The 27,721-nt window shown below is 44.3% G+C and overlaps 1 protein-coding gene across 1 annotated transcript in view; it reads left to right on the top strand.

The window, feature by feature from the left end:
- The window catches only part of LOC112227230 (probable G-protein coupled receptor 158), a 129,832-nt gene that overhangs the window by 55,348 nt on the left and 46,763 nt on the right, over positions 1-27,721 (top strand). The window contains exons 4-5 of the mRNA XM_042308026.1: positions 13,280-13,491; positions 14,156-14,224. Coding sequence (XP_042163960.1) covers positions 13,280-13,491; positions 14,156-14,224 — 281 coding nt within the window. The remainder of the gene's footprint in view (positions 1-13,279; positions 13,492-14,155; positions 14,225-27,721) is intronic.

Raw genomic sequence — 27,721 nt, 5'->3', positions numbered from 1 at the left:
ACACTTCACAAAATAGATGGCATTACGAGGGAGGAAAATTATGTGGATATATTAAAGCAACATCTCAAGACATCAGTCAGGAAGTTCAAGCTTGGTTGCAAATGGGTCTTCCAAAAGGACAATGACCCCAAGCATACTTCCAAAGTTGTGGCAAAATGGCTTAAGGACAACAAAGTCAAGGTATTGGAGTGGCCATCACAACATTTATGGGCAGAACTGAAAATGCACACCTTACTGGCTAGCAGAGTAGAACACCTGGTTAGGAGAGATGCTGGCTAGCAGAGTAGAACACCTGGTTAGGAGAGGTGCTGGCTAGCAGAGTAGAACACCTGGTTAGGAGAGGTGCTGGCTAGCAGAGTAGAACACCTGGTTAGGAGAGGTGCTGGCTAGCTGAGTAGAACACCTGGTTAGGAGAGGTGCTGGCTAGTGGAGTAGAACACCTGGTTAGGAGAGGTGTTGGCTAGCTGAGTAGAACACCTGGTTAGGAGAGGTGCTGGCTAGCAGAGTAGAACACCTGGTTAGGAGAGGTGCTGGCTAGCAGAGTAGAACACCTGGTTAGGAGAGGTGCTGGCTAGTGGAGTAGAACACCTGGTTAGGAGAGGTGCTGGCTAGTGGAGTAGAACACCTGGTTAGGAGCGGTGCTGGCTAGTGGAGTAGAACACCTGGTTAGGAGCAGTGCTGGCTAGTGGAGTAGAACACCTGGTTAGGAGAGGTGCTGGCTAGTGGAGTAGAACACCTGGTTAGGTGAGGTGCTGGCTAGCGGAGTAGAACACCTGGTTAGGAGAGGTGCTGGCTAGTGGAGTAGAACACCTGGTTAGGAGAGGTGCTGGCTAGTGGAGTAGAACACCTGGTTAGGAGAGGTGCTTGCTAGTGGAGTAGAACGCCTGGTTAGGAGAGGTGCTGGCTAGCGGAGTAGAACACTTGAAAGAGAAAAGGAGAGCCACACACTCTAGGAGCTCAGATGTCATAATTTAATAACCAACATTTGGACAGACAAACTGTCTTCATCAGGGTATAATGATGTAATTGGTACCATTCGACTGATTCTGCTCCAGCCATTACCACAAGCCCGTCCTCCCCAATTAAGGTGCCACCAAACTCCTGTGACTGCATTGTCTTCTCAGTCAGCCTTGGGGGATTTATGTGTGTTTGTTTGTTTGCAAATACTGTGGCAGCACTTTACTTCACTAAATCCAAACACTGTTTTACCGTGACTGAGTGTTTTGTGGTTTGTTTGCTCATTGTGCTGTGTACATTATGCTTTCACCTGTCGGGTTTATTCCTAGTGGAGTGGAGAGCACTGAGTCCACGTCATTCAACTGTCGGGTTTATTCCTAGTGGAGTGGAGAGCACTGAGTCCACGTCATTCACCTGTCGGGTTTATTCCTAGTGGAGTGGAGAGCACTGAGTCCACGTCATTCACCTGTCGGGTTTATTCCTAGTGGAGTGGAGAGCACTGAGTCCACGTCATTCACCTGTCGGGTTTATTCCTAGTGGAGTGGAGAGCACTGAGTCCATGTCATTCACCTGTCGGGTTTATTCCTAGTGGAGTGGAGAGCACTGAGTCCACGTCATTCACCTGTCGGGTTTATTCCTAGTGGAGTGGAGAGCACTGAGTCCACGTCATTCACCTGTCAGGTTTATTCCTAGGGGAGTGGAGAGCACTGAGTCCACGTCATTCACCTGTCGGGTTTATTCCTAGTGGAGTGGAGAGCACTGAGTCCACGTCATTCACCTGTCGGGTTTATTCCTAGGGGAGTGGAGAACACTGAGTCCACGTCATTCACCTGTCGGGTTTATTCCTAGGGGAGTGGAGAACACTGAGTCCACGTCTTTCACCTGTCGGGTTTATTCCTAGTGGAGTGGAGAGCACTGAGTCCACGTCATTCACCTGTCGGGTTTATTCCTAGGGGAGTGGAGAGCACTGAGTCCACGTCATTCACCTGTCGGGTTTATTCCTAGGGGAGTGGAGAGCACTGAGTCCATGTCATTCACCTGTCGGGTTTATTCCTAGGGGAGTGGAGAACACTGAGTCCATGTCATTCACCTGTCGGGTTTATTCCTAGTGGAGTGGAGAACACTGAGTCCACGTCATTCACCTGTCGGGTTTATTCCTAGTGGAGTGGAGAGCACTGAGTCCACGTCATTCACCTGTCGGGTTTATTCCTAGTGGAGTGGAGAACACTGAGTCCACGTCATTCACCTGTCGGGTTTATTCCTAGGGGATTGGAGAACACTGAGTCCACGTCATTCACCTGTCGGGTTTAATCCTAGTGGAGTAGAGAGCACTGAGTCCACGTCATTCACCTGTCGGGTTTATTCCTAGGGGAGTGGAGAACACTGAGTCCACGTCATTCACCTGTCGGGTTTAATCCTAGTGGAGTGGAGAGCACTGAGTCCACGTCATTCACCTGTCGGGTTTATTCCTAGTGGAGTGGAGAACACTGAGTCCACGTCATTCACCTGTCGGGTTTATTCCTAGGGGAGTGGAGAGCACTGAGTCCACGTCATTCACCTGTCGGGTTTATTCCTAGTGGAGTGGAGAACACTGAGTCCACGTCATTCACCTGTCGGGTTTATTCCTAGTGGAGTGGAGAACACTGAGTCCATGTCATTCACCTGTCAGGTTTATTCCTAGTGGAGTGGAGAGCACTGAGTCCACGTCATTCACCTGTCGGGTTTATTCCTAGTGGAGTGGAGAGCACTGAGTCCACGTCATTCACCTGTCCTTACAGTGAACCTTACAGTGAAATGCTGAATACAACAGGTGTAGTAGACCTTACAGTGAAATGCTGAATACAACAGGTGTATTAGACCTCACAGTGAAATGCTGAATAACAAGTGTAGTAGACCTTACAGTGAAATGCTGAATACAACAGGTGTAGTAGACCTTACAGTGAAATGCTGAATTACAACAGGTGTATTAGACCTCACAGTGAAATGCTGAATAACAAGTTTAGTAGACCTTACAGTGAAATGCTTACCTATACGCTCTAACCAAAAGTGCAAAAGAAGTATTAGGTGAACAATAGGTAAGTAAAGAAATAAAAACAACAGTAAAAAGGCAGTGAAAAATAAGAGTAGTGAGGCTATATACAGTAGAGAGGCTATATACAGTAGCGAGGCTATATACAGTAGTGAGGCTATATACAGTAGCAAGGCTATATACAGTAGAGAGGCTATATACAGTAGAGAGGCTATATACAGTAGAGAGGCTATATACAGTAGAGAGGCTATATACAGTAGTGAAGCTAAATACAGTAGTGAGGCTATATACAGTAGAGAGGCTATATACAGTAGAGAGGCTATATACAGTAGAGAGGCTATATACAGTAGTGAGGCTAAATACAGTAGAGAGGATATATACTGTAGAGAGGCTATATACAGTAGCTAGGTTATATAAGGTAGAGAGGCTATATACAGTAGAGGCTATATACAGTAGCTAGGCTATATACAGTAGAGAGGCTATATACAGTAGAGAGGCTATATACAGTAGAGAGGCTATATACAGTAGCTAGGTTATATACAGTAGAGAGGCTATATACAGTAGAGAGGCTATATACAGTAGCTAGGCTATATACTGTAGAGAGGCTATATACAGTAGAGAGGCTATATACAGTAGAGAGGCTATATACAGTAGAGCGGCTATATAGGGTAGAGAGGCTATATACAGTAGAGAGGCTATATACAGTCGAGGGCTATATACAGTAGAGAGGCTATATACAGTAGAGAGGCTATATACAGTAGTGAGGCTATATACAGTAGTGAGGCTATATACAGGAGAGAGGCTATATACAGTAGCTAGGCTATATACTGTAGAGAGGCTATATACAGTAGAGAGGCTATATACAGTAGAGAGGCTATATACAGTAGAGAGGCTATATACAGTAGAGCGGCTATATAGGGTAGAGAGGCTATATACAGTAGAGAGGCTATATACAGTCGAGGGCTATATACAGTAGAGGGGCTATATACAGTAGAGAGGCTATATACAGTAGAGGGCTATATACAGTAGAGAGGCTATATACAGTAGAGAGGCTATATACAGTAGAGAGGCTATATACAGTAGAGGGGCTATATACAGTAGAGAGGCTATATACAGTAGAGGGGCTATATACAGTCGAGGGGCTATATACAGTAGAGAGGCTATATACAGTAGAGAGGCTATATACAGTAGTGAGGCTATATACAGTAGTGAGGCTATATACAGGAGAGAGGCTATATACAGGAGAGAGGCTATATACAGTAGCGAGGCGATAACAGTAGCGAGGCTATATACAGTAGCGAGGCTATATACAGTAGCGAGGCTATAGACAGTAGCGAGGCTATATACAGGAGAGAGGCTATAGACAGTAGCGAGGCTATATACAGTAGCGAGGCGATAACAGTAGCGAGGCTATATACAGTAGCGAGGCTATATACAGTAGCGAGGCTATAGACAGTAGCGAGGCTATATACAGTAGCGAGGCTATATACAGTAGCGAGGCTATAGACAGTAGCGAGGCTATGACAGTAGCGAGGCTATAGACAGTAGCGAGGCTATGACAGTAGCGAGGCTATATACAGTAGCGAGGTTATATACAGTAGCGAGGCTATAGACAGTAGCGAGGTTATATACAGTAGCGAGGATATAGACAGTAGCGAGTCTATAGACAGTAGCGAGTCTATGACAGTAGCGAGTCTATAGACAGTAGCGAGTCTATGACAGTAGCGAGTCTATAGACAGTAGCGAGTCTATGACAGTAGCGAGTCTATGACAGTAGCGAGTCTATATACAGTAGCGAGTCTATGACAGTAGCGAGTCTATGACAGAAGCGGGGCTATAGACAGTAGCGAGTCTATGACAGTAGCGAGTCTATGACAGAAGCGGGGCTATAGACAGTAGCGAGTCTATGACAGTAGCGAGTCTATATACAGTAGCGAGTCTATGACAGTAGCGAGTCTATGACAGAAGCGGGGCTATAGACAGTAGCGAGTCTATGACAGTAGCGAGTCTATGACAGTAGCGAGTCTATGACAGTAGCGAGTCTATAGACAGTAGCGAGTCTATGACAGAAGCGGGGCTATAGACAGTAGCGAGTCTATGACAGTAGCGAGTCTATGACAGAAGCGGGGCTATAGACAGTAGCGAGTCTATGACAGTAGCGAGTCTATGACAGTAGCGAGTCTATGACAGTAGCGAGTCTATGACAGTAGCGAGTCTATGACAGAAGCGGGGCTATAGACAGTAGCGAGTCTATGACAGTAGCGAGTCTATGACAGTAGCGAGTCTATGACAGAAGCGGGGCTATAGACAGTAGCGAGTCTATGACAGTAGCGAGTCTATGACAGTAGCGAGTCTATAGACAGTAGCGAGTCTATGACAGAAGCGGGGCTATAGACAGTAGTGAGGTTATATACAGTAGCGAGGCTATATACAGAAGCGAGGCTATATACAGTAGTGAGGTTATAACAGTAGTGAGGCTATATACAGATACCGGTTAGTCATGCTAATTGAGGTATTATGTAGATATGGTTAAAGTGACTATGCATATATGATAAACAGAGAGTAGCAGTAGCGTAAAAGAGGGGTTGGCGGGTGGTTGGTGGAGGGACACAATGCAGATTGCCCGGTTAGCCAATGTGCGGGGGCACTGGTTGGTCAGGCCAATTGAGGTAGTATGTACATGAATGTATAATTGAAGTGACTATGCATATATGTTAAACAGAGACTAGCAGCAACATAAAAGAGGGGTTGGAGGGGGGGTTGTCACAAAATGCAAATAGTCTTGGTAGCCATTTGATTACCTGTTCAGGAGTCTTATGGCTTGTGAGTAAAAACTGCTGAGAAGCCTTTTTGTCCTAGACTAGGCACTCCAATACCGCTTGCAGTGCGGTAGTGGAGAGAACAGTCTGTGACTTGGGTAGCTAGAGTCTTAGACAATTTTTAGGGCCTTCCTCTGACACCACCTGGTATAAAGGTCCTAGATGGCAGGCAGCTTAGCCTCAGTGATGTACTGGGCTGTATGGATTACCCTCTGTAGGGCCTTGCTGTCGGAGGCCGAGCAGTTGCCGTACCAGGCAGTGATGCAACCAGTCACAATGCTCTCGATGTTGCAGCTGTAGAACCTTTTGAGGATCTGAGAACCCATGCCAAATCTTTTTACTTTCCTGAGGGGGAATAGGCTTTGCTGTGCCCTCTTCACGACTGTCTTGGTGTGTTTGGACCATTCTAGTTTATTGTTGATGTGGACACCATGGAATTTGAAGCTCTCAACCTGCTCCATTACAGCCCCGTCATTGAGAATGGGGGCTTGCTCGGTGCTCCTTTTCCTGTAGTCCACAATCATCCCCTTAGTCTTGGTTACGTTGAGGTATAGGTTGTTATTCTGGCACCTTATTATGTTATTCAGGCCTTCCACTGTTGTGTCATCTGCAAACTTAAAAATGATGGTGTTGGAGTCGTGCCTGGCCATGCAGTCGTGAGTGAACAGGGACTACAGGAGGGGACTGAGCACACACCCCTGAGGGGCTCCAGTGTTGAGGATCAGCATGGCAGAAGTGTTGCTGCCTACCCTCACCACCTGGGGGCGGCCCATCAGGAAGTCCAGGATCCAGTTGCAGAGGGAGGTGTTTAGTCCCAGGATCCTTAGCTTAATGATGAGCTTTGAGGGTACTATGGTGTTGAACGCTGAGCTGTAGTCAATGAATAGCATTCTCACTGTAGGCAACAACATCTCCTCCCCGCTGATCCTCAACACTGGGGCCCCACAAGGGTGCGTTCTGAGCCCTCTCCTGTACTCCCTGTTCACCCACGACTGCGTGGCCACGCACACCTCCAACTCAATCATCAAGTTTGCGGACGACACAACAGTGGTAGGCTTGATTACCAACAACGACGAGACGGCCTACAGGGAGGAGGTGAGGGCCCTCGGAGTGTGGTGTCAGGAAAATAACCTCACACTCAACGTCAACAAAACTAAGGAGATGATTGTGGACTTCAGGAAACAGCAGCAGAGGAACACCCTCCTATCCACATCGATGGAACAGTAGTGGAGAGGGTAGCAAGTTTTAAGTTCCTCGGCATACACATCACAGACAAACTGAATTGGTCCACTCACACAGACAGCATCGTGAAGAAGGCGCAGCAGCGCCTCTTCAACCTCAGGAGGCTGAAGAAATTCGGCTTGTCACCAAAAGCACTCACAAACTTCTACAGATGCACAATCGAGAGCATCCTGGCGGGCTGTATCACCGCCTGGTACGGCAACTGCTCCGCCCTCAACCGTAAGGCTCTCCAGAGGGTAGTGAGGTCTGCACAACGCATCACCGGGGGCAAACTACCTGCCCTCCAGGACACCTACACCACCCGATGTTACAGGAAGGCCATAAAGATCATCAAGGACATCAACCACCCGAGCCACTGCCTGTTCACCCCGCTATCATCCAGAAGGCGAGGTCAGTACAGGTGCATCAAAGCTGGGACCGAGAGACTGAAAAACAGCTTCTATCTCAAGGCCATCAGACTGTTAAACAGCCACCACTAACATTGAGTGGCTGCTGCCAACACACTGACAATGACACTGACTCAACTCCAGCCACTTTAATAATGGGAATTGATGGGAAATGATGTAAATATATCACTAGCCACTTTAAACAATGCTACCTTATATAATGTTACTTACCCTACATTATTCATCTCATATGCATACGTATATACTGTACTCTATATCATCGACTGCATCCTTATGTAATACATGTATCACTAGCCACTTTAACTATGCCACTTTGTTTACATACTCATCTCATATGTATATACTGTACTCGATATCAGCTACTGTATCTTGCCTATGCTGCTCTGTACCATCACTCATTCATATATCCTTATGTACATATTCTTTATCCCCTTACACTGTGTATAAGACAGTAGTTTTGGAATTGTTAGTTAGATTACTTGTTGGTTATTACTGCATTGTCGGAACTAGAAGCACAAGCATTTCGCTACACTCGCATTAACATCTGCTAACCATGTGTATGTGACAAATAAAATTTGATTTGATTTGATTTTGATTTGTAACCTGGTATATTTATCTTTACCAATAGATGGCTCAAGATGGAGGTTTTCTTTCCGCTATCCGTAGCTATGTCCTATGTCTGCCTATATAACTATGATTAAAAAAGCTTCAGGTAGTTTTAAAAGCCAGGTTCATCAAAGAATGTAATTCTAAGTTACAATAAAATACTAAACTGTACTTAAGTCTCATGAGTTGTAACTCTAAGCCTTTAAGGATACTACACTCACGTAGGTATTTATTTTGTCCAGGTGGGAAAGGGCAGTGTGGAGTGCAATAGAGATTGCATCATCTGTGGATGTGTTTGGGCGGTATGCAAATTGAAGTGGGTCTAGGGTTTCTGGCATAATGGTGTTGATGGTGTTGATGTGAGCCATGACCAGCCTTTCAAAGCACTTTATGGCTACGGACATGAGTGCTACGGATCTGTAGTCATTTAGGCAGGTTGCCTTCGTTTTCCTGGGCACAGGGACTATGATGGTCTGCTTGAAACATGTTGGTATTATAGACTCAATCAGGGACATGTTGAAAATGTCAGTGAAGACACCTGCCAGTTGGTCAGCACATCCCCGGAGCACACGTCCTGGTAATCCGTCTGTCTTACTCACGTTGGCTATGGGGAGCGTGATCACACAGTCGTCCGGAACAGCTGATGCTCTCATGCATGCCTCAGAGTTGCTTTGAAGTGAGCATAGAAGTGATTTAGCTCGTCTGGTAGGCTCGTGTCACTGAGCAGCTCGCAGCTGTGCTTTCCTTTGTAGTCTGTAATAGTTTGCAAGCCCTGCCACATCTGACGAGCGTCAGAGCCAGTGTTGTACGTTTCAATCTTAGCCCTGTATTGACGCTTTGCCTGTTTGATGGTTCATCGGAGGGCATAGCAGGATTTCTCATAAGCTTCCGGGTTAGAGTCCCGCACCTTGAAAGCGGCAGCTCTACCCTTTAGCTCAGTGCGAATGTTGCCTGTAATCCATGGCTTCTGGTTGGGGTATGTACGTACAGTCACTGTGGGGACGACGTCCTCAATGCACTTATTGATAAAGCCAGTGACTGATGTGATGTACTCCTCAATGCCATCGGAAGAATCCCGGAACATGTTCCAGTTTCTGATAGCAAAACAGTTCTGTAGTTTATTATCTGCTTCATCTGACAACATTTTTTGACCGAGTCACTGGTGATTCCTGCTTTAATTTTTGCTTCTAAGCAGGACTCAGGGGGAAAGAATTGTGGTCGGATTTACCAAATGGAGGGCGAGGGAGATCTTTATACGCGTCTCTGTGTGTGGAATACAGGTGAATACAGCTGATTTAGAATTTATTTACTTCTGGTTGCACATTTAACATGTTGATAGAAATTAGGTAGACCTGATTTAAGTTTCCCTGCATTAAAGTCTCCGGCCACTAGGAGCGCCGCCTCTTGGGCCTCCTCTGGGTGAGCGGTTTCCTGTTTGCTTATTTCTTTATACAGCTGACTGAGTGAGGTCTTAGTGCCAGTATCCGCCTGTGGTGGTAAACAAACAGCCAAATCAAATCAAATCAAATCAAATCAATCAAATCCGAGCCACGAAAAGTATAGCTGAAAACTCTCTAGGCAAATAGTGTGGTCTGTATTTTATCACAAGACACTCTACTAGAGACTTCCTTAGATCTAGAGACTTCCTTAGATCTAGAGACTTCCTTAGATCTAGAGACTTCCTTAGATCTAGAGACTTCCTTAGATCTAGAGACTTCCTTAGATCTAGAGACTTCCTTAGATTTCGTGCTCCAGCTGTTGTTTACAAATAAGCACAGACCCCCCCCCCCCTCCCATCATCTTACCGAAGTGTGCTGTTATATCTTGCCGATGCAGCGAATATCACACTATCTGAATATCCATAACATTCAGCCACGATTCCGTGAAACATAAGATGTTACAGTTTCGGATGTCCTGTTGGTGGGATATTCGTGATCGTACCTTGTCTAATTTATTGTCCAATGATTGCACGTTGGCGAGTAATATTAACTGTAACGGCAGCTTTCCCACTCGCCTTCTGCGGATCCTTACGAGGCACCCCGCTCTCTGTCCTCTGTACCTGCGTCTCTTCCTCTTGCAAATAACTGGGATGTTGGCCTTATCGGGTGTTCGGAGAGTGTCCTGTGCGTCCTGCTTGTTGAAGAAAAAACTTAGTCTAGTCCGACTTTTTTTGCCGTAAGATACGGTTGCAGAAACATTATGTACAAAATAAGTTACAAATAACACAAAAAAAAACACAAAATAGCACAATTGGTTGGGTGCCTGTAAAACTGCTGCCATTTCTTCCACCGACATTTATTATGATGCAGGTATAATACATTATGATGCAGGTATAATGCATTATGATGCAGAGTTAATGCATTATGATGCAGGTATAATACATTATGATGCAGGTATAATGCATTATGATGCAGAGTTAATGCATTATGATGCAGGTATAATACATTATGATGCAGGTATAATGCATTATGATGCAGAGTTAATGCATTATGATGCAGGTATAATACATTATGATGCAGGTATAATGCATTATGATGCAGAGTTAATGCATTATGATGCAGGTATAATACATTATGATGCAGGTATAATGCATTATGATGCAGGTATAATACATTATGATGCAGAGTTAATGCATTATGATGCAGGTATAATACATTATGATGCAGGTATAATGCATTATGATGCAGAGTTAATGCATTATGATGCAGGTATAATACATTATGATGCAGGTATAATGCATTATGATGCAGAGTTAATGCATTATGATGCAGGTATAATGCATTATGATGCAGGTATAATGCATTATGATGCAGGTATAATACATTATGATGCAGGTATAATGCATTATGATGCAGAGTTAATGCATTATGATGCAGGTATAATGCATTATGATGCAGGTATAATGCATTATGATGCAGGTATAATGCATTATGATGCAGGTATAATACATTATGATGCAGGTATAATGCATTATGATGCAGGTATAATGCATTATGATGCAGGTATAATGCATTATGATGCAGGTATAATGCATTATGATGCAGGTATAATGCATTATGATTCAGGTATAATGCATTATGATGCAGGTATAATACATTATGATGCAGGTATAATACATTATGATGCAGGTATAATACATTATGATGCAGGTATAATACATTATGATGCAGGTATAATACATTATGATGCAGGTTAAATGCATTATGATGCAGGTATAATACATTATGATACAGAGTTAATACATTATGATGCAGGTATAATACATTATGATGCAGGTATAATACATTATGATGCAGGTATAATACATTATGATGCAGAGTTAATACATTATGATGCAGAGTTAATGCATTATGATGCAGAGTTAATACATTATGATGCAGGTATAATACATAATGATGCAGGTATAATACATAATGATGCAGGTTAAATGCATTATGATGCAGGTATAATACATTATGATGCAGAGTTAATACATTATGATGCAGGTATAATACATTATGATGCAGGTATAATACATTATGATGCAGGTATAATACATTATGATGCAGGTATAATGCATTATGATGCAGGTTAAATGCATTATGATGCAGATGTAATGTATTATGATTAAGTTATAATGTATTGTAAGACTAAAGGCTAAGGCTAAATCACTAACCTTTCTGCACTATTTATGCCTCAGTTTTGGACTTTTTTAACTCTTTCGACAGTGTGCGGGTCTCCAGTATTCTCATTTTGATACCTACACACCTGGAACCCACACCTTGTTTAAGCCTTTATAAGACAATCTTACATGATTATGACAAGATATAAATAATAGGCCCTTAAGGACAGGTTTTAAGTAAAGTGTTTTGTTAACAGGTTTTGCTTCAGAGTGCCCCACTCAACACGACACTGGTGATTCTTCAAACATGACTCAGAACAACAAATTGCGAGAAGACACATAACCCACTGAGAAGTCAAATAACCCATTGCACTGAGAAGACACATAACCCACTGAGAAGACACATAACCCACTGAGAAGACACGTCACCCACTGTCTGCTAGAGCTCTACCGTTTCATGAGGTTCTGCCAGAGCTCGACCGTTTCATGAGGTTCTGCCAGAGCTCGACCACTTCCTGAGGCTGTCTGCTAGAGCTCGACCACTTCCTGAGGCTGTCTGCTAGAGCTCGACCACTTCCTGAGGCTGTCTGCTAGAGCTCGACCACTTCCTGAGGCTGTCTGCTAGAGCTCGACCACTTCCTGAGGCTGTCTGCTAGAGCTCGACCACTTCCTGAGGCTGTCTGCTAGAGCTCGACCACTTCCTGAGGCTGTCTGCTAGAGCTCGACCACTTCCTGAGGCTGTCTGCTAGAGCTCGACCACTTCCTGAGGCTGTCTGCTAGAGCTCGACCACTTCCTGAGGCTGTCTGCTAGAGCTCGACCACTTCCTGAGGCTGTCTGCTAGAGCTCGACCACTTCCTGAGGCTGTCTGCTAGAGCTCGACCACTTCCTGAGGCTGTCTGCTAGAGCTCGACCACTTCCTGAGGCTCTGCTTTAGGGCTCTGATCAATAGTAGTGCACTATGAAGTACTTTGAAGTACATACTATGAAGTATGTACATTTGAGACGTATAGAGTATGTGCATATTGGGACCGGTGGAATAATTACAGGCTTGTTAGACACTTTTTACTGAGGGGATGAATAACATCTGTGTGACTGTGATACTAAGTATTACATACCTCACAATAACTCAACACATCTAGCTACAGCCCTGTAGTGGACCACAATAACTCAACACATCTAGTAGCTACAGATCTTGTGAACCTACTCTGTACTGGAGCTTTTGCTACCCGCACATCGGAGTTATTTGAAGTTTTATGACAATGTGTTGTGAAACGGTTGCACCCTGACACCCTGCTAATTGCCAATCCATCTGCCGCCACATGGCCAATTTCCCAAATGCGGTTCTAAATGTCTTGGCTGGAATGTTTCACTGTAGATCAAATGTAAGGCTAGTAGTTACCAGCTGTTTACATTGACAGTTTGTTTATTTCGGTCCTTATTAGCATTTACTTCAGCAACAGTTACTCTTACTGGGCTCAGTACAAATTAACCACAGAAACAACAACATTAAGACAAATAGTATTTTTTTGGTACATTGTAATTGCCTCCCCATTGATGTCACAACACGTCATCCTCTATCTTTTCTGTCTTCCTGCCGTCTGTCCTTTCCCGGGAAAGAGAGCGGTGGTCACGCTCACGGTGAGGACCCCTCGGAGGGGTCCAGTAGGTGTCTGCCATGCCGTGAGGGCTGCCCCTACTGCCGGGATGACACGCCCTGCTTGGCTCAGGAGGACGGAGCCCTTCGGCTTTCCGTAGCCTCCTTCCAGGGCCTCTGTATGCTGCTGGACTTAGTGGCCATGGTGCTGGTCTACCACTTCCGCAGGAACAAGGTAAGGACTCATGGGGGGGGTCAGGGCTTAGGGGTCAAGCAAGTCATTATACAGGAACTACATCCAGATTTTGGAGTGTAATGTTTCTTTAAAGCTAAACATGCCTGTAAATTGTGTCCCGAAATATGAGCTAACTGTCTGTACTTGTGGTGTGAAACTGACTAGTCGTGTTGTTTCCTATAAGAATCTTACAGAAATACAGTCCCCGAGGAGAGTAAATTTACATATTGACATAAAAGACCTAACCTTCTAGGCTATAATGAGTAATTAAATTTGTCCCAGAAATGTACCGCCGTCCTCTCTTTTTTTTCACTAACGTCATTGGTAACAGAGCAGCTCAACTAAGAGATCATCTTGGTAATTCATAGTCATCGTGTTGTGACATTGACTCAAATTATTTGAATTACTGACAATTGCACTCAGTAGATAATATGATTGTGTAGATGTCATCCTAATAACTCTGTGTTTGATTGATGTTATGTTATCTCTCTCTCTCTCTCTCTCTCTCTCTGTGTATCTCTTTTTCTCTCTTTCTTTCTCTCTCTCTCTCTCTGTATCTCTTTTTCTCTCTCTCTCTCTGTATCTCTTTTTATCTCTCTTTCTCTCTCTCTCTATCTTTTTTTCTCTCTCTTTTTCTCTCTCTCTCTCTCTCTCTTTCTTGTAGAGGATCCGAGCGTCTGGTCTCGTCCTCCTGGAAGCCATCTTGTTTGGAGCCTTGCTTCTCTACTTTCCCGTAAGTCTCCAAACGCGTGTGTGTGTGTGTTTCTGTGTCTGTGCATGCATTTGTGTTTGTCTGTCTGTCTGCCTGTATGCCTCTCTGTCCGTCGTCCATCTGTCCCTCAATTGCTTGTGTCAAACCTTCCAAATTTATATATCACAGCTATTTATTAAAAAACGGACCCAAAAACAAGACACAGAAATTCTGAACGACAACACAGCTGGTATGTGTGAGTAATGCTTCCAAGTGTGTGGTACAGTCCAACCTGGAGCGCCACAGATATGGAACAGACGGGGATTGGGGGTAGCTTATAGCCAACATTACATGGCATTCTTATGAAGCTACAGGGATTTCAAATTCACTCACTTCAAGTACCTCCAATGGCGCCCAACATCAATACACACAGAAAGAAAGAGGGGAAACAAGGCCATAGAAATCAACCACTCAGGAGGGACTATATAGAAGTCCTTGTTGCCAAGGGCGAGGTTGGGTGATTTAAAGTGATCCAACTCTAGAGTTGGAACAATGTCACTGTAGATTGGGCTTTTCCTCTGAGTCTAGAGTTGGAACTGTAACATTTTTACTCAAAGCCAATGAACAGTCATAATTACTTAAAATCTTTATGTTGTACTATCTCAAACTACATGAGAACTCACACCAACTAAATGTTTTAAAGACATGGTAACAAATGAACTTTTTTTCCCAGCATGCTCTACTGCAGGTAGATTTTTTTTTTTGAGTAGTTTTTAATATCTTTTGTTTTTGCATGTACATTGAATGATTAAATGTAATACTACACAACGATACATATATTTTTTTTCTCAACTAATCCAATCATTGAATTTTTGCACCCGTTACTGAAATGGTTGTTCCAGTTTCAACAGCTTAGGCAGTTTCCTTCCACCATTTGTAACCTTGGCAGTCGTTACGAATACAGGTTGTGGGTGTATACACATTTAAAATGCTGGACTCTGGCTAGATTCCAATAGGAGTTACATATCACTTTGCAAGCCAGCACAATGTGATTTATAGTTAGGGTTGCAAAATTCTTGTACATTTTTCAGGCTTTCCAGAAATCCTGGTTGGAAGATTACTGGAAAAAATGTTGAGAAAGTTAGTGGAATTTTGCAACCCTACTTGCAGGGCTGATGTGGCCTGTAAACTATGGGTTTCAGGCCACTGTATAAGGCCTTATGACATATGTCATGGTTCAATTAGAATGATCATATTCGCCCTAGGAACTCACTTGGTGAAGACCACAGGACTGAAAATGAATAAATTCAACAACCGTGTCTCTGTCACTTACAAATACAGTCATGCATGTGTGGAAACAATTCAATCGAAAAGGCAAGGCACACTGGTAAATTATTTGAGAAGTGGCTTAGTAGGGCGTTAAAATAAAGTATACCTTACTCAAAAAAAACTGCATTTGTATTACTCATATGAAGGTAGTGCAGCTCATGTCAGTGATTTCAGTTTCTTCATTTTTTTAGGTAATCCTCATAATGTTTGAGTATCCAGAATTTATACGGTTTTACAGTGCACATAGTAACAACGTAACGTAGGCACAACGTTACATAGTAACAACAGTACATGGCAACAACGTTAAATAGTAACAACATTACATAGTAACACCATGACATGGTAACAATATGACATAGGCACAACATTACATAGTAACAACATTACATAGTAACAACATGACATGGTAACAACATTACATAGTAACAACATCACATAGTAACACAGTTTTCATGGTAACAATATGACATAATAACAACATTACATAGTAATAACATTACATAGTAACAACATAACATGACATAGTAACACCATGACATGGTAACAATATGACATAGTAACAATGTAACGTAGGCACAACATTACTTCCGGCGCCGACAGAGATGGCCGCCTCGCTTCGCGTTCCTAGGAAACTATGCAGTTTTTTGTTTTTTTACGTGTTATTTCTTACACTAGTACCCCAGGTCATCTTAGGTTTCTTTACATACAGCCGACAAGAACTACTGAATATAAGATCAGCGTCAACTCACCATCAGTACGACCAAGAATATGTTTTTCGCGATGCGGATCCTGAGTTCTGCCTTACAACCAGTGTAACCGAGTGGATCACATGCAGCGACCAAAAAAAAAACGACTCAGAAAAAGAGGGAAACGAAGCGGTCTTCTGGTCAGACTCCGGAGACGGGCACATCGTGCACCACTCCCCAGCATTCTTCTTGCCAATGTCCAGTCTCTTGACAACAAGGTTGATGAAATCCGAGCAAGGGTAGCATTCCAGAGGGACATCAGAGACTGTAACGTTCTCGGCTCACTGGAGAGACGCAATCCGAAGCGGTGCAGCCTGCGGGTTTCTCCACGCATCGCGCCGACAGAAACAAACATCTCTCTGGTAAGAAGACGGGCGGGGGGCGTATGCCTTATGGCCAACGTGACATGGTGTGATGAAGGAAACATACAGGAACTCAAATCCTTCTGTTCACCTGATTTAGAATTCCTCACAATCAAATGTAGACCGCATTATCTACCAAGAGAATTCTCTTCGATTATAATCACAGCCGTATATATCCCCCCAAGCAGACACATCGATGGCTCTGAACGAACTTTATTTAACTCTCTGCAAACTGGAAACGATTTATCCGGAGGCTGCATTCATTGTAGCTGGGGATTTTAACAAGGCTAATCTGAAAACAAGACTCCCTAAATTTTATCAGCATATTGATTGCGCAACCAGGGGTGGAAAGACCCTGGATCATTGTTACTCTAACTTCCGCGACGCATATAAGGCCCTGCCCCGCCCCCTTTCGGAAAAGCTGACCACGACTCCATTTTGTTGATCCCTGCCTACAGACAGAAACTAAAACAAGAAGCTCCCACGCTGAGGTCTGTCCAACGCTGGTCCGACCAAGCTGACTCCACACTCCAAGACTGCTTCCATCACGTGGACTGGGAGATGTTTCGTATTGCGTCAGACAACAACATTGACGAATACGCTGATACGGTGTGCGAGTTCATTAGAACGTGCGTTGAAGATGTCGTTCCCATAGCAACGATTAAAACATTCCCTAACCAGAAACCGTGGATTGATGGCAGCATTCGTGTGAAACTGAAGGCACGAACCACTGCTTTTAATCAGGGCAAGGTGTCTGGTAACATGACTGAATACAAACAGTGCAGCTATTCCCTCCGCAAGGCTATCAAACAAGCTAAGCGCCAGTACAGAGACAAAGTAGAATCTCAATTCAACGGCTCAGACACAAGAGGTATGTGGCAGGGTCTACAGTCAATCACGGACTACAGGAAGAAACCCAGCCCAGTCACGGACCAGGATGTCTTGCTCCCAGGCAGTCTAAATAACTTTTTTGCCCGCTTTGAGGACAATACAGTGCCACTGACACGGCCTGCAACGGAATCATGCGGTCTCTCCTTCACTGCAGCCGAAGTGAGTAAGACATTTAAACGTGTTAACCCTCGCAAGGCTGCAGGCCCAGACGGCATCCCCAGCCGCGCCCTCAGAGCATGCGCAGACGAGCTGGCCGGTGTGTTTACGGACATATTCAACCAATCCCTATACCAGTCTGCTGTTCCCACATGCTTCAAGAGGGCCACCATTGTTCCTGTTCCCAAGAAAGCTAAGGTAACTGAGCTAAACGACTACCGCCCCGTAGCACTCACATCCGTCATCATGAAGTGCTTTGAGAGACTAGTCAAGGACCATATCACCTCCACCCTACCTGACACCCTTGACCCACTCCAATTTGCTTACCGCCCAAATAGGTCCACAGACGATGCAATCTCAACCACACTGCACACTGCCCTAACCCATCTGGACAAGAGGAATACCTATGTGAGAATGCTGTTCATCGACTACAGCTCGGCATTCAACACCATAGTACCCTCCAAGCTCGTCATCAAGCTCGAGACCCTGGGTCTCGACCCCGCCCTGTGCAACTGGGTACTGGACTTCCTGACGGGCCGCCCCCAGGTGGTGAGGGTAGGCAACAACATCTCCTCCCCGCTGATCCTCAACACTGGGGCCCCACAAGGGTGCGTTCTGAGCCCCCTCCTGTACTCCCTGTTCACCCACGACTGCGTGGCCATGCACGCCTCCAACTCAATCATCAAGTTTGCGGACGACACAACAGTGGTAGGCTTGATTACCAACAACGACGAGACGGCCTACAGGGAGGAGGTGAGGGCCCTCGGAGTGTGGTGTCAGGAAAATAACCTCACACTCAACGTCAACAAAACTAAGGAGATGATTGTGGACTTCAGGAAACAGCAGAGGGAACACCCCCATCCACATCGATGGAACAGTAGTGGAGAGGGTAGCAAGTTTTAAGTTCCTCGGCATACACATCACAGACAAACTGAATTGGTCCACTCACACAGACAGCATCGTGAGGAAGGCGCAGCAGCGCCTCTTCAACCTCAGGAGGCTGAAGAAATTCGGCTTGTCACCAAAAGCACTCACAAACTTCTACAGATGCACAATCGAGAGCATCCTGGCGGGCTGTATCACCGCCTGGTATGGCAACTGCACCGCCCTCAACCGTAAGGCTCTCCAGAGGGTAGTGAGGTCTGCACAACGCATCACCGGGGGCAAACTACCTGCCCTCCAGGACACCTACACCACCCGATGCTACAGGAAGGCCATAAAGATCATCAAGGACATCAACCACCCGAGCCACTGCCTGTTCACCCCGCTGTCATCCAGAAGGCGAGGTCAGTACAGGTGCATCAAAGCTGGGACCGAGAGACTGAAAAACAGCTTCTATCTCAAGGCCATCAGACTGTTAAACAGCCACCACTAACATTGAGTGGCTACTGCCAACACACTGTCAATGACACTGACTCTACTCCAGCCACTTTAATCATGGGAATTGATGGGAAATTATGTAAATATATCACTAGCCACTTTAAACAATGCTACCTTATATAATGTTACTTACCCTACATTGTTCATCTCATATGCATACGTTGATACTGTACTCTATATCATCGACTGCATCCTTATGTAATACATGTATCACTAGCCACTTTAACTATGCCACTTGGTTTACATACTTATCTCATATGTATATACTGTACTCGATATCATCTACTGTATCTTGCCTATGCTGCTCTGTACCATCACTCATTCATATATCCTTATGTACATATTCTTTATCCCCTTACACTGTGTATAAGACAGTAGTTTTTTTTTGGAATTGTTAGTTAGATTACTTGCTCGTTATTACTGCATTGTCGGAACTAGAAGCACAAGCATTTCGCTACACTCGCATTAACATCTGCTAACCATGTGTATGTGACAAATAAAATTTGATTTGATTTGATTTGATTTGACATAGTAACAACATTACATAGTAACAATATTACATAGTAACAACATTACATGGTAACAAAATGACATGGTAACAACATTACATAGTAACAACATCACATAGTAACAAAGTTTTCATGTTAACAACATTACATAGTAATAACATTACATAGTAATAACATTACATAGTAACAACATGACATAGTAACAACATGACATAGTAACAACATGACATAGTAACAACATTACATATTAACAAAATAACATAGTAAAACGTGACATAGTAACAACATGACATAGAAACAACATGACATGGTAACAACATTAAATGAGGGCAACAACATTACATGGTAACCACATTACATGATGGTAACGGCATTACATGGTAACAACCTTACATAGTAACATCATTCCATGGTAATAACCTTACATAGTAACATCATTCCATGGTAATAACCTTACATAGTAACATCATTCCATGGTAATAACCTTACATAGTAACATCAGTACATGGTAATAACCTTACATAGTAACATCAGTACATGGTAATAACCTTACATAGTAACAACATTATATGATGGCAACAATGTTACATGGTAATAACGTTACATAGTAACATCAGTACATGGTAATAACCTTACATAGTAACATCAGTACATGGTAATAACCTTACATAGTAACATCAGTACATGGTAATAACGTTACATAGTAACATCATTCCATGGTAATAACCTTACATAGTAACATCATTCCATGGTAATAACCTTACATAGTAACATCATTCCATGGTAATAACCTTACATAGTAACATCAGTACATGGTAATAACGTTACATAGTAACAACATTATATGATGGCAACAATTTTACATGGTAATAACGTTACATAGTAACAACGTTACATGGTAACAACATTACATATTAACATCATTCCATGGTAATAACCTTACATAGTAACACCAATACATGGTAATAACGTTACATAGTTACAACATTATATGGTAACAACATTACATGGTAACACCATTACATGGCAATAACGTTATATATTAACAACATTACATGGTAACAACATTACATAGCTAGTTCTTTAGACCAGGGTTCCAACACTCTTTTAGACCAGGGGTGGCCAGCTCTTTAGACCAGGGCTGGCCTACTCTTTTAGACCAGGGGTGTCCTACTCTTTTAGACCAGGGGTGGCCTATTCTTTTATACCAGGATTGGCCCACTCTTTTAGACCAGGGGTGGCCCACTCTTTTATACCAGGAGTGGCCTATTCTTTTATACCAGGAGTGGCCTACTCTTTTAGACCAAGGGTGGCCTACTCTTTTAGACAAGGGGTGGCCAGTTATTTTAGACTAGGGGTGGCCTACTCTTTTAGACCAGGGGTGGCCAGTTATTTGAGACCAGAGGTGGCCTACTCTTTTAGATCAGGGGTAGCCTATTCTTTTAGACCAGGGATGGCCCACTCTTTTAGACCAGGGTTGGTCCACTCTTTTAGACCAGGGGTGGACTACTCTTTTAGACCAAGGGTGGCCAGTTATTTTAGACCAGGGATGGCCTGCTGTTTTAGACCAGGGGTGGCCTATTCTTTTAGACCAAGGGTGGCCAGCTCTTTTAGTCCAGGGGTGGCCTATTATTTTAGTCCAGGGGTGGCCTATTCTTTTAGACCAGAGATGGCCTATTCTTTTAGACCAGGGGTGGCCAACTCTTTTAGACAAGGGGTGGCCCACTCTTTTAGATCAGGGGTAGCCTATTCTTTTAGACCAGGGATGGCCCACTCTTTTAGACCAGGGTTGGTCCACTCTTTTAGACCAGGGGTGGACTACTCTTTTAGACCAAGGGTGGCCAGTTATTTTAGACCAGGGATGGCCTGCTGTTTTAGACCAGGGGTGGCCTATTCTTTTAGACCAAGGGTGGCCAGCTCTTTTAGTCCAGGGGTGGCCTATTATTTTAGTTCAGGGGTGGCCTATTCTTTTAGACCAGAGATGGCCTATTCTTTTAGACCAGGGGTGGCCAACTCTTTTAGACAAGGGGTGGCCCACTCTTTTAGATCAGGGGTAGCCTATTCTTTTAGACCAGGAATGGCCCACTCTTTTAGACCAGGGGTGGTCCACTCTTTTAGACCAGGGGTGGACTACTCTTTTAGACCAAGGGTGGCCAGTTATTTTAGACCAGGTGTGGCCTACTCTTTTAGATCGGGGGTGGACTACTCTTTTAGACCAGGGATGGCCTATTCTTTTATACCAGGGGTGGCCTATTCTTTTATACCAGGAGTGGCCTACTCTTTTAGACCAGGGGTGGCCCACTCTTTTAGACCAGGGGTGGCCCACTCTTTTATACCAGGAGTGGCCTATTCTTTTATACCAGGAGTGGCCTACTCTTTTAGACCAAGGGTGGCCTACTCTTTTAGACTAGGGGTGGCCTACTCTTTTAGACCAGGGGTGGCCTACTCTGTTAGACCAGGGGTGGCCAGTTATTTGAGACCAGAGGTGGCCTACTCTTTTAGATCAGGGGTAGCCTATTCTTTTAGACCAGGGATGGCCCACTCTTTTAGACCAGGGTTGGTCCACTCTTTTAGACCAGGGTTGGTCCACTCTTTTAGACCAGGGGTGGACTACTCTTTTAGACCAAGGGTGGCCAGTTATTTTAGACCAGGGATGGCCTATTCTTTTAGACCAAGGGTGGCCAGCTCTTTTAGTCCAGGGGTGGCCTATTATTTTAGTCCAGGGGTGGCCTATTCTTTTAGACCAGGGGTGGCCAACTCTTTTAGACCAGGGGTGGCCTACTCTTTTAGACCAGGGGTGGCCAGCTCATTAAGACCAGAGATGGCCTACTCTTTTAGACAAGGGGTGGCCCACTCTTTTAGATCAGGGGTAGCCTATTCTTTTAGACCAGGAATGGCCCACTCTTTTAGACCAGGGGTGGTCCACTCTTTTAGACCAGGGGTGGACTACTCTTTTAGACCAAGGGTGGCCAGTTATTTTAGACCAGGAGTGGCCTACTCTTTTAGATCGGGATGGCCTATTCTTTTATACCAGGGGTGGCCTATTCTTTTATACCAGGAGTGGCCTACTCTTTTAGACCAGGGGTGGCCCACTCTTTTAGACCAGGGGTGGCCCACTCTTTTATACCAGGAGTGGCCTATTCTTTTATACCAGGAGTGGCCTACTCTTTTAGACCAAGGGTGGCCTACTCTTTTAGACAAGGGGTGGCCAGTTATTTTAGACTAGGGGTGGCCTACTCTTTTAGACCAGGGGTGGCCTACTGTGTTAGACCACGGGTGGCCAGTTATTTGAGACCAGAGGTGGCCTACTCTTTTAGATCAGGGGTAGCCTACTCTTTTAGATCAGGGGTAGCCTATTCTTTTAGACCAGGGATGGCCCACTCTTTTAGATCAGGGGTAGCCTATTCTTTTAGACCAGGAATGGCCCACTCTTTTAGACCAGGGGTGGTCCACTCTTTTAGACCAGGGGTGGACTACTCTTTTAGACCAAGGGTGGCCAGTTATTTTAGACCAGGTGTGGCCTACTCTTTTAGATCAGGGGTGGACTACTTTTTTAGACCAGGAGTGGCCTATTCTTTTAGACCAGGGGTGGCCTACTCTTTTAGACCAGTGGTGGCCTACTCTTTTAGACCGGGGGTGGCCTATTCTTTTAGACCAAGGGTGGCCTACTCTTTTAGACCAGGGGTGGCCAGCTCTTTTAGACCAGGGATGGCCTACTGTTTTAGACCAGGGGTGGCCTACTCTTTTAGACCTGGGGTGGCCAGCTCCAGTTCTCAATGTTTCTGAAAAACATCACAAAGATGACGGCTCTGTCTTGGCTATTCCTGCACTGCAGTGGAGTGACCATCCCCCCCTAAAATACTCCATTCCCCTTTTCACCTCGTCTGCCACAGGTCCCAGGAACTTCTCACTCCAATGTCCTCATTGCACCCTGGGTATCTCTGTCTCTCTGTCTGTATTGCTCTCTCTATATTCAATGTTATTCAAAGGGCTTTATTGGCATGGGAAAAGTGTGTTCACATTGCCAAAGCAAGTGAAATAGATAATAAGAAAAAGTTAAATAAACAATATAAAATGGACAGTAAACATTACACTCACAGACGTTCCAAAAGAATAAAGACATTTCAAATATCATATTGTAGTGTATATATACAGTGTTGTAACGATGTGCAAATAGTTAAAGCACAAACGGAAAATAAATAAACATAAATATGGGTTGTATTTACAATGGTGTTTGTTCTTCACTGGTTGCCCTTTTCTTGTGGCAACAGGTCACAACTATTGCTACTGTGATGGCACACTGGTATTTCACCCAGTAGATATGGGAGTTTATCAAAATTGATTTGTTTTCAAATTCTTTGTGGGTCTGTGTAATCTAAGGGAAATATGTGTCTCTAATATGGTTATACATTTGGCAGGAGTTTAGGGAGTACATCTCAGTTTCCACCTCATTTTGCGGGCAGTGTGCACATAGCCTTCTCTTGAGAGCCAGATCTGCCTACTGCGGCATTTCTTAATAGTAAGGTTATGCTTACTGAGTCTGTACATAGTCAAAGCTTTCATTACTGTTGGGTCAGTCACAGTGGTCAGGTATTCTGCCACTGTTCAGGGCTAAATAGCATTCTAGTTTTCTCAGTTTCTTTGTTAATTCTTTCCAATGTGTCAAGTAATTATCTTTTTGTTTTCTCATGATTTGGTTGGGTCTAATTGTGTTGCTGTTCTGGGGTTGCTTAGGGGACTCTTTTCTGGGTTCATTTCTCTGTAGGTGATGGCTTTGTTATGGAATGTTTGGGGATCGCTTCTTTTTAGGTGGTTGAAGAATTTGTGGAAATTAACGTCTCTTTTCTGGATTTTGAAAATGAGCAGGTATCGGCCTAATTCTGCTCTGCATGCATTATTGGTGTTTTACGTTGTACACAGGATATTTTTGCATGCAGAGTCTCAATTTGGTGTTTGTCCCATTTTGTGAATTCTTGGTTGGTGAGGTGACCCCAGACCTCACAACCATAAAGGGCAATGGGTTCTATAACTGATTCAAGTAATTTTAGCCAGATCCTAATTGGCATGCCTTTTGTTGGCATAGAAGGCCCTCCTTGTCCCTCAGATTGTTCACAGCTGTGTGCAAGTTACCTGTGGCGCTGATGTTTAGTCCGAGGTATGTATAGTTTTTTGTGTGCTCTTGGGGAACGGTGTCTAGATGGAATTTGTATTTTGTGGTCCTGGCAACTGGACCTTTTTTGGAACACCATTGTTTTTGTCTTAATGAGACTTACTGTCAGGGCCCAGATCTGGCAGAATCTGTGCAGAAGATCTAGGTGCTGATGTAAACCCTACTTGGTTGGGGACAGAAGCACCAGATCATAAGCAAACAGTAGACATTTGATTCTAGTAGGGTGAGGCAGGGTGCCGCAGACTGTTCTAGTGCCCGACAATTTGTTGATATACAGTGCCTTTGGAAAGTATTCAGACCCCTTGACTTTTTCTATATTTTCGTTTTATGTTATAGCCTTTTTCTAAAATGTATTAAATACAAAAAAAGAAGGTATTGTCTGTAGAGCTCCGAGACAGGATTGTGTCGAGGCACAGATCTGGGGAAGGGTACCAACAAATCTCTGTAGCATTGAAGGTCCCCAAGAACACAGTGGCCTCCATCATTCTTAAATGGCAGAAGTTTGGAACCACCAAGACTCTTCCTAGAGCTGGCTGCTCGGCCAAACTGAGCAATCGGGAAAGAAGGGCCTTGGTCAGGGATGTTACCAAGAACCTGATGGTCACTCTGACAGAGCTCTAGAGCTCCTCTATGGAGATGGGAGAATCTTCCAGAAGGACAACCACCTCAGTAGCACTCCACCAATCAGGAATTTATGGTAGAGTGGCCAGACGGTAGCCACTCCTCAGTAAAAAGCACATGACAGCCTGCTTGGAGTTTGCCAAAAGGCACTTTAGACTCTCAGACCATGAGAAACAAAATTCTCTGATCTGATGAAACCAAGATTGAACTCTTTGGCCTGAATGCCAAGCGTCACATCTCGAGGAAACCTGGTACCATCCCTACAGTGAAGCATGGTGGTGGCAGCATCATGCTGTGGGGGTGTTTTTCAGTGGCAGGTTCAAGGCAAAGATCAACGGAGCAAAGTACAGAGAGATCCTTGATGAAAACCTGCTCCAGAGCGCACAGGACCTCAGACTGGGGGCGAAGGCTCACCTCCTAACAGGACAACGACCTAAGCACACAGCCAAGACAACACAGGAGTGGCTTCGGGACAAGTCTCTGAATGTCCTTGAGTGGCCCAGCCAGAGCCCGGACTGGAACCCGATCGAACATCTCAGGAGAGACCTGAAAATAGCTGTGCAGCAACGCTCCACATCCAACCTGACAGCTTGAGAGGATCTGCAGACAAGAATGGGAGTAACTCCACAGATACAGGTGTGCCATGCTTGTAGTGTCACACCCAGGAAGACTCGAGGCTGTAATCGCTGCCAAAGGTACTTCAAGAAAATACTGAGTAAAGGGTCTGAATACTAAATTACATTTTGTTAATTTGATTAATTAGCAAACATTTCCAAAAACCTGTTTTTGCTTCGTCATGATGGGGTATTGTGAGCAGATTGGGGGGGGGGGAACAATTTTATAATTTTTTAGAATAAGGCTGTAGCGTAACAGAATGTGTAAATAGTTGAAGGGTTTGAATACTTTCCCAAAGCACTGTAGATGTATGTTGAAGAGTTTGGGGCTGTATCCCTTTCTCGCCCCGTGGAAAGAAATCTGTGTTTTTGGCCAATTTTAACTGCACACTTGTTGTTTGTGTACATGGATTTCATAATTTGGTATGTTTTTCCCCCAACACCGCTTTCCATCAATTTGTATAGCAGACCCTTTTTTGAAATCAACGAAGCATGTGTAAACTTAGCCTTTGTTTTGGTTTGTTTGTTTGTTTGTCAATCAGGGTGTGCAGGGTGAATACACGGTCTGTCATACGGTAATTTGGTAAAAAGCCACATTGACATTTGCTCAGTACATTGTTTTCACTGAGGAAAGTACGAGTCTTCTGTTAATGATAATGCAGAGGATTTTCCCAAGGTTGCTGTTGACACATATCCAACGGTAGTTATTGGGTTCAAATTTGTCTCCACTTTTGTGGATTGTGGTGATCAGTCCTTGGTTACGAATATTGGGGAAGATGCCAGAGCTGAGGATGATATCTCTCTCTCGCTTTCTTTCTTTCTTTCTTTCTGTCTCTCTCTCTCTCTCTCTCTCTCTCTCTCTCTCTCTCTCTCTTTATCTCTCTCTCTCTCTCTTTATCTCTCCCTCCATCTACTTATTTCTCTCTCTTTCTCTTTTTCCCCCTCCCTCTGTTTCTCTTTTTCACTTTCCCCCTCTCTCTTTCTCTTCCTCCCCCTCTCTTTCTCTCTTTCACGTCCCCCTCTCTTTCTCTCTTTCACGTCCCCCTCTCTGTTTCTCTTTCTCCTCCCCCTCTCTCTTCCTCTTCTTCCCCCTCCCTCTCTCTTTCTCTCTTTCACTTTCCCCCTCTCTTTTTCTCTCTGTCTTCTTCTCCCTCCCTCTCTCTTTCTCTTTCTCACTATTTCTGTTTTATCTTCCTCCCTCTCTCTTTCTTTCTCTCTCTCACTCTCCCTCCCTCTTTCTCTCTTTCTCTCACTCCCCATCTCTCTCTATTTCTCTGTCTCTCTCCTTCTCTCTCTCTCTCTCTCTCTCTCTCTCTCTCTCTATGCTGCTGCTGTTACTCCCACCTCAGCTTGGTGCAGCTGCTCCACTGTGGCGCTCAATGCATTTTTAAAGAGTCCATCAAGTTCTAGCGCAACTTGTTTTAAAAATAAATCTGCTGATTAATTTATTGGGCGGAGTTGGGGGTATATGGAAGGGGAAAGAAGAGGGATCCACCTTAGCTGGGTGATGCTGGAAACAAACATGTAGCCCCCCTTCCGTTCGCTCCTTTCAGGATTCCCCCTTCCGTTCGCTCGTTTCAGGATCCCATGCCAGTTAGTCTCCACTGGATATTGTGTGTGTGTGTGTGTGTGTGTGTGTCTGTGTGTGTCTGTGTGTGTGTGTGTCTGTGTGTGTGTGTGTGTGTGTGTGTTTGTGTGTTTGTCCTAGTTTTACCTCTTGTTTGGGACATGGTGTATTTTAGCCTGTCATGGAGGACTGTG

The sequence above is a fragment of the Oncorhynchus tshawytscha genome, linkage group LG28 (genome assembly GCF_018296145.1).
Source record: "Oncorhynchus tshawytscha isolate Ot180627B linkage group LG28, Otsh_v2.0, whole genome shotgun sequence".
Taxonomy (NCBI): Eukaryota; Metazoa; Chordata; class Actinopteri; order Salmoniformes; family Salmonidae; genus Oncorhynchus; species Oncorhynchus tshawytscha.
Note: the sequence above shows the minus strand (reverse complement) of the source record. Positions and strands in the feature narration are given on the sequence as shown.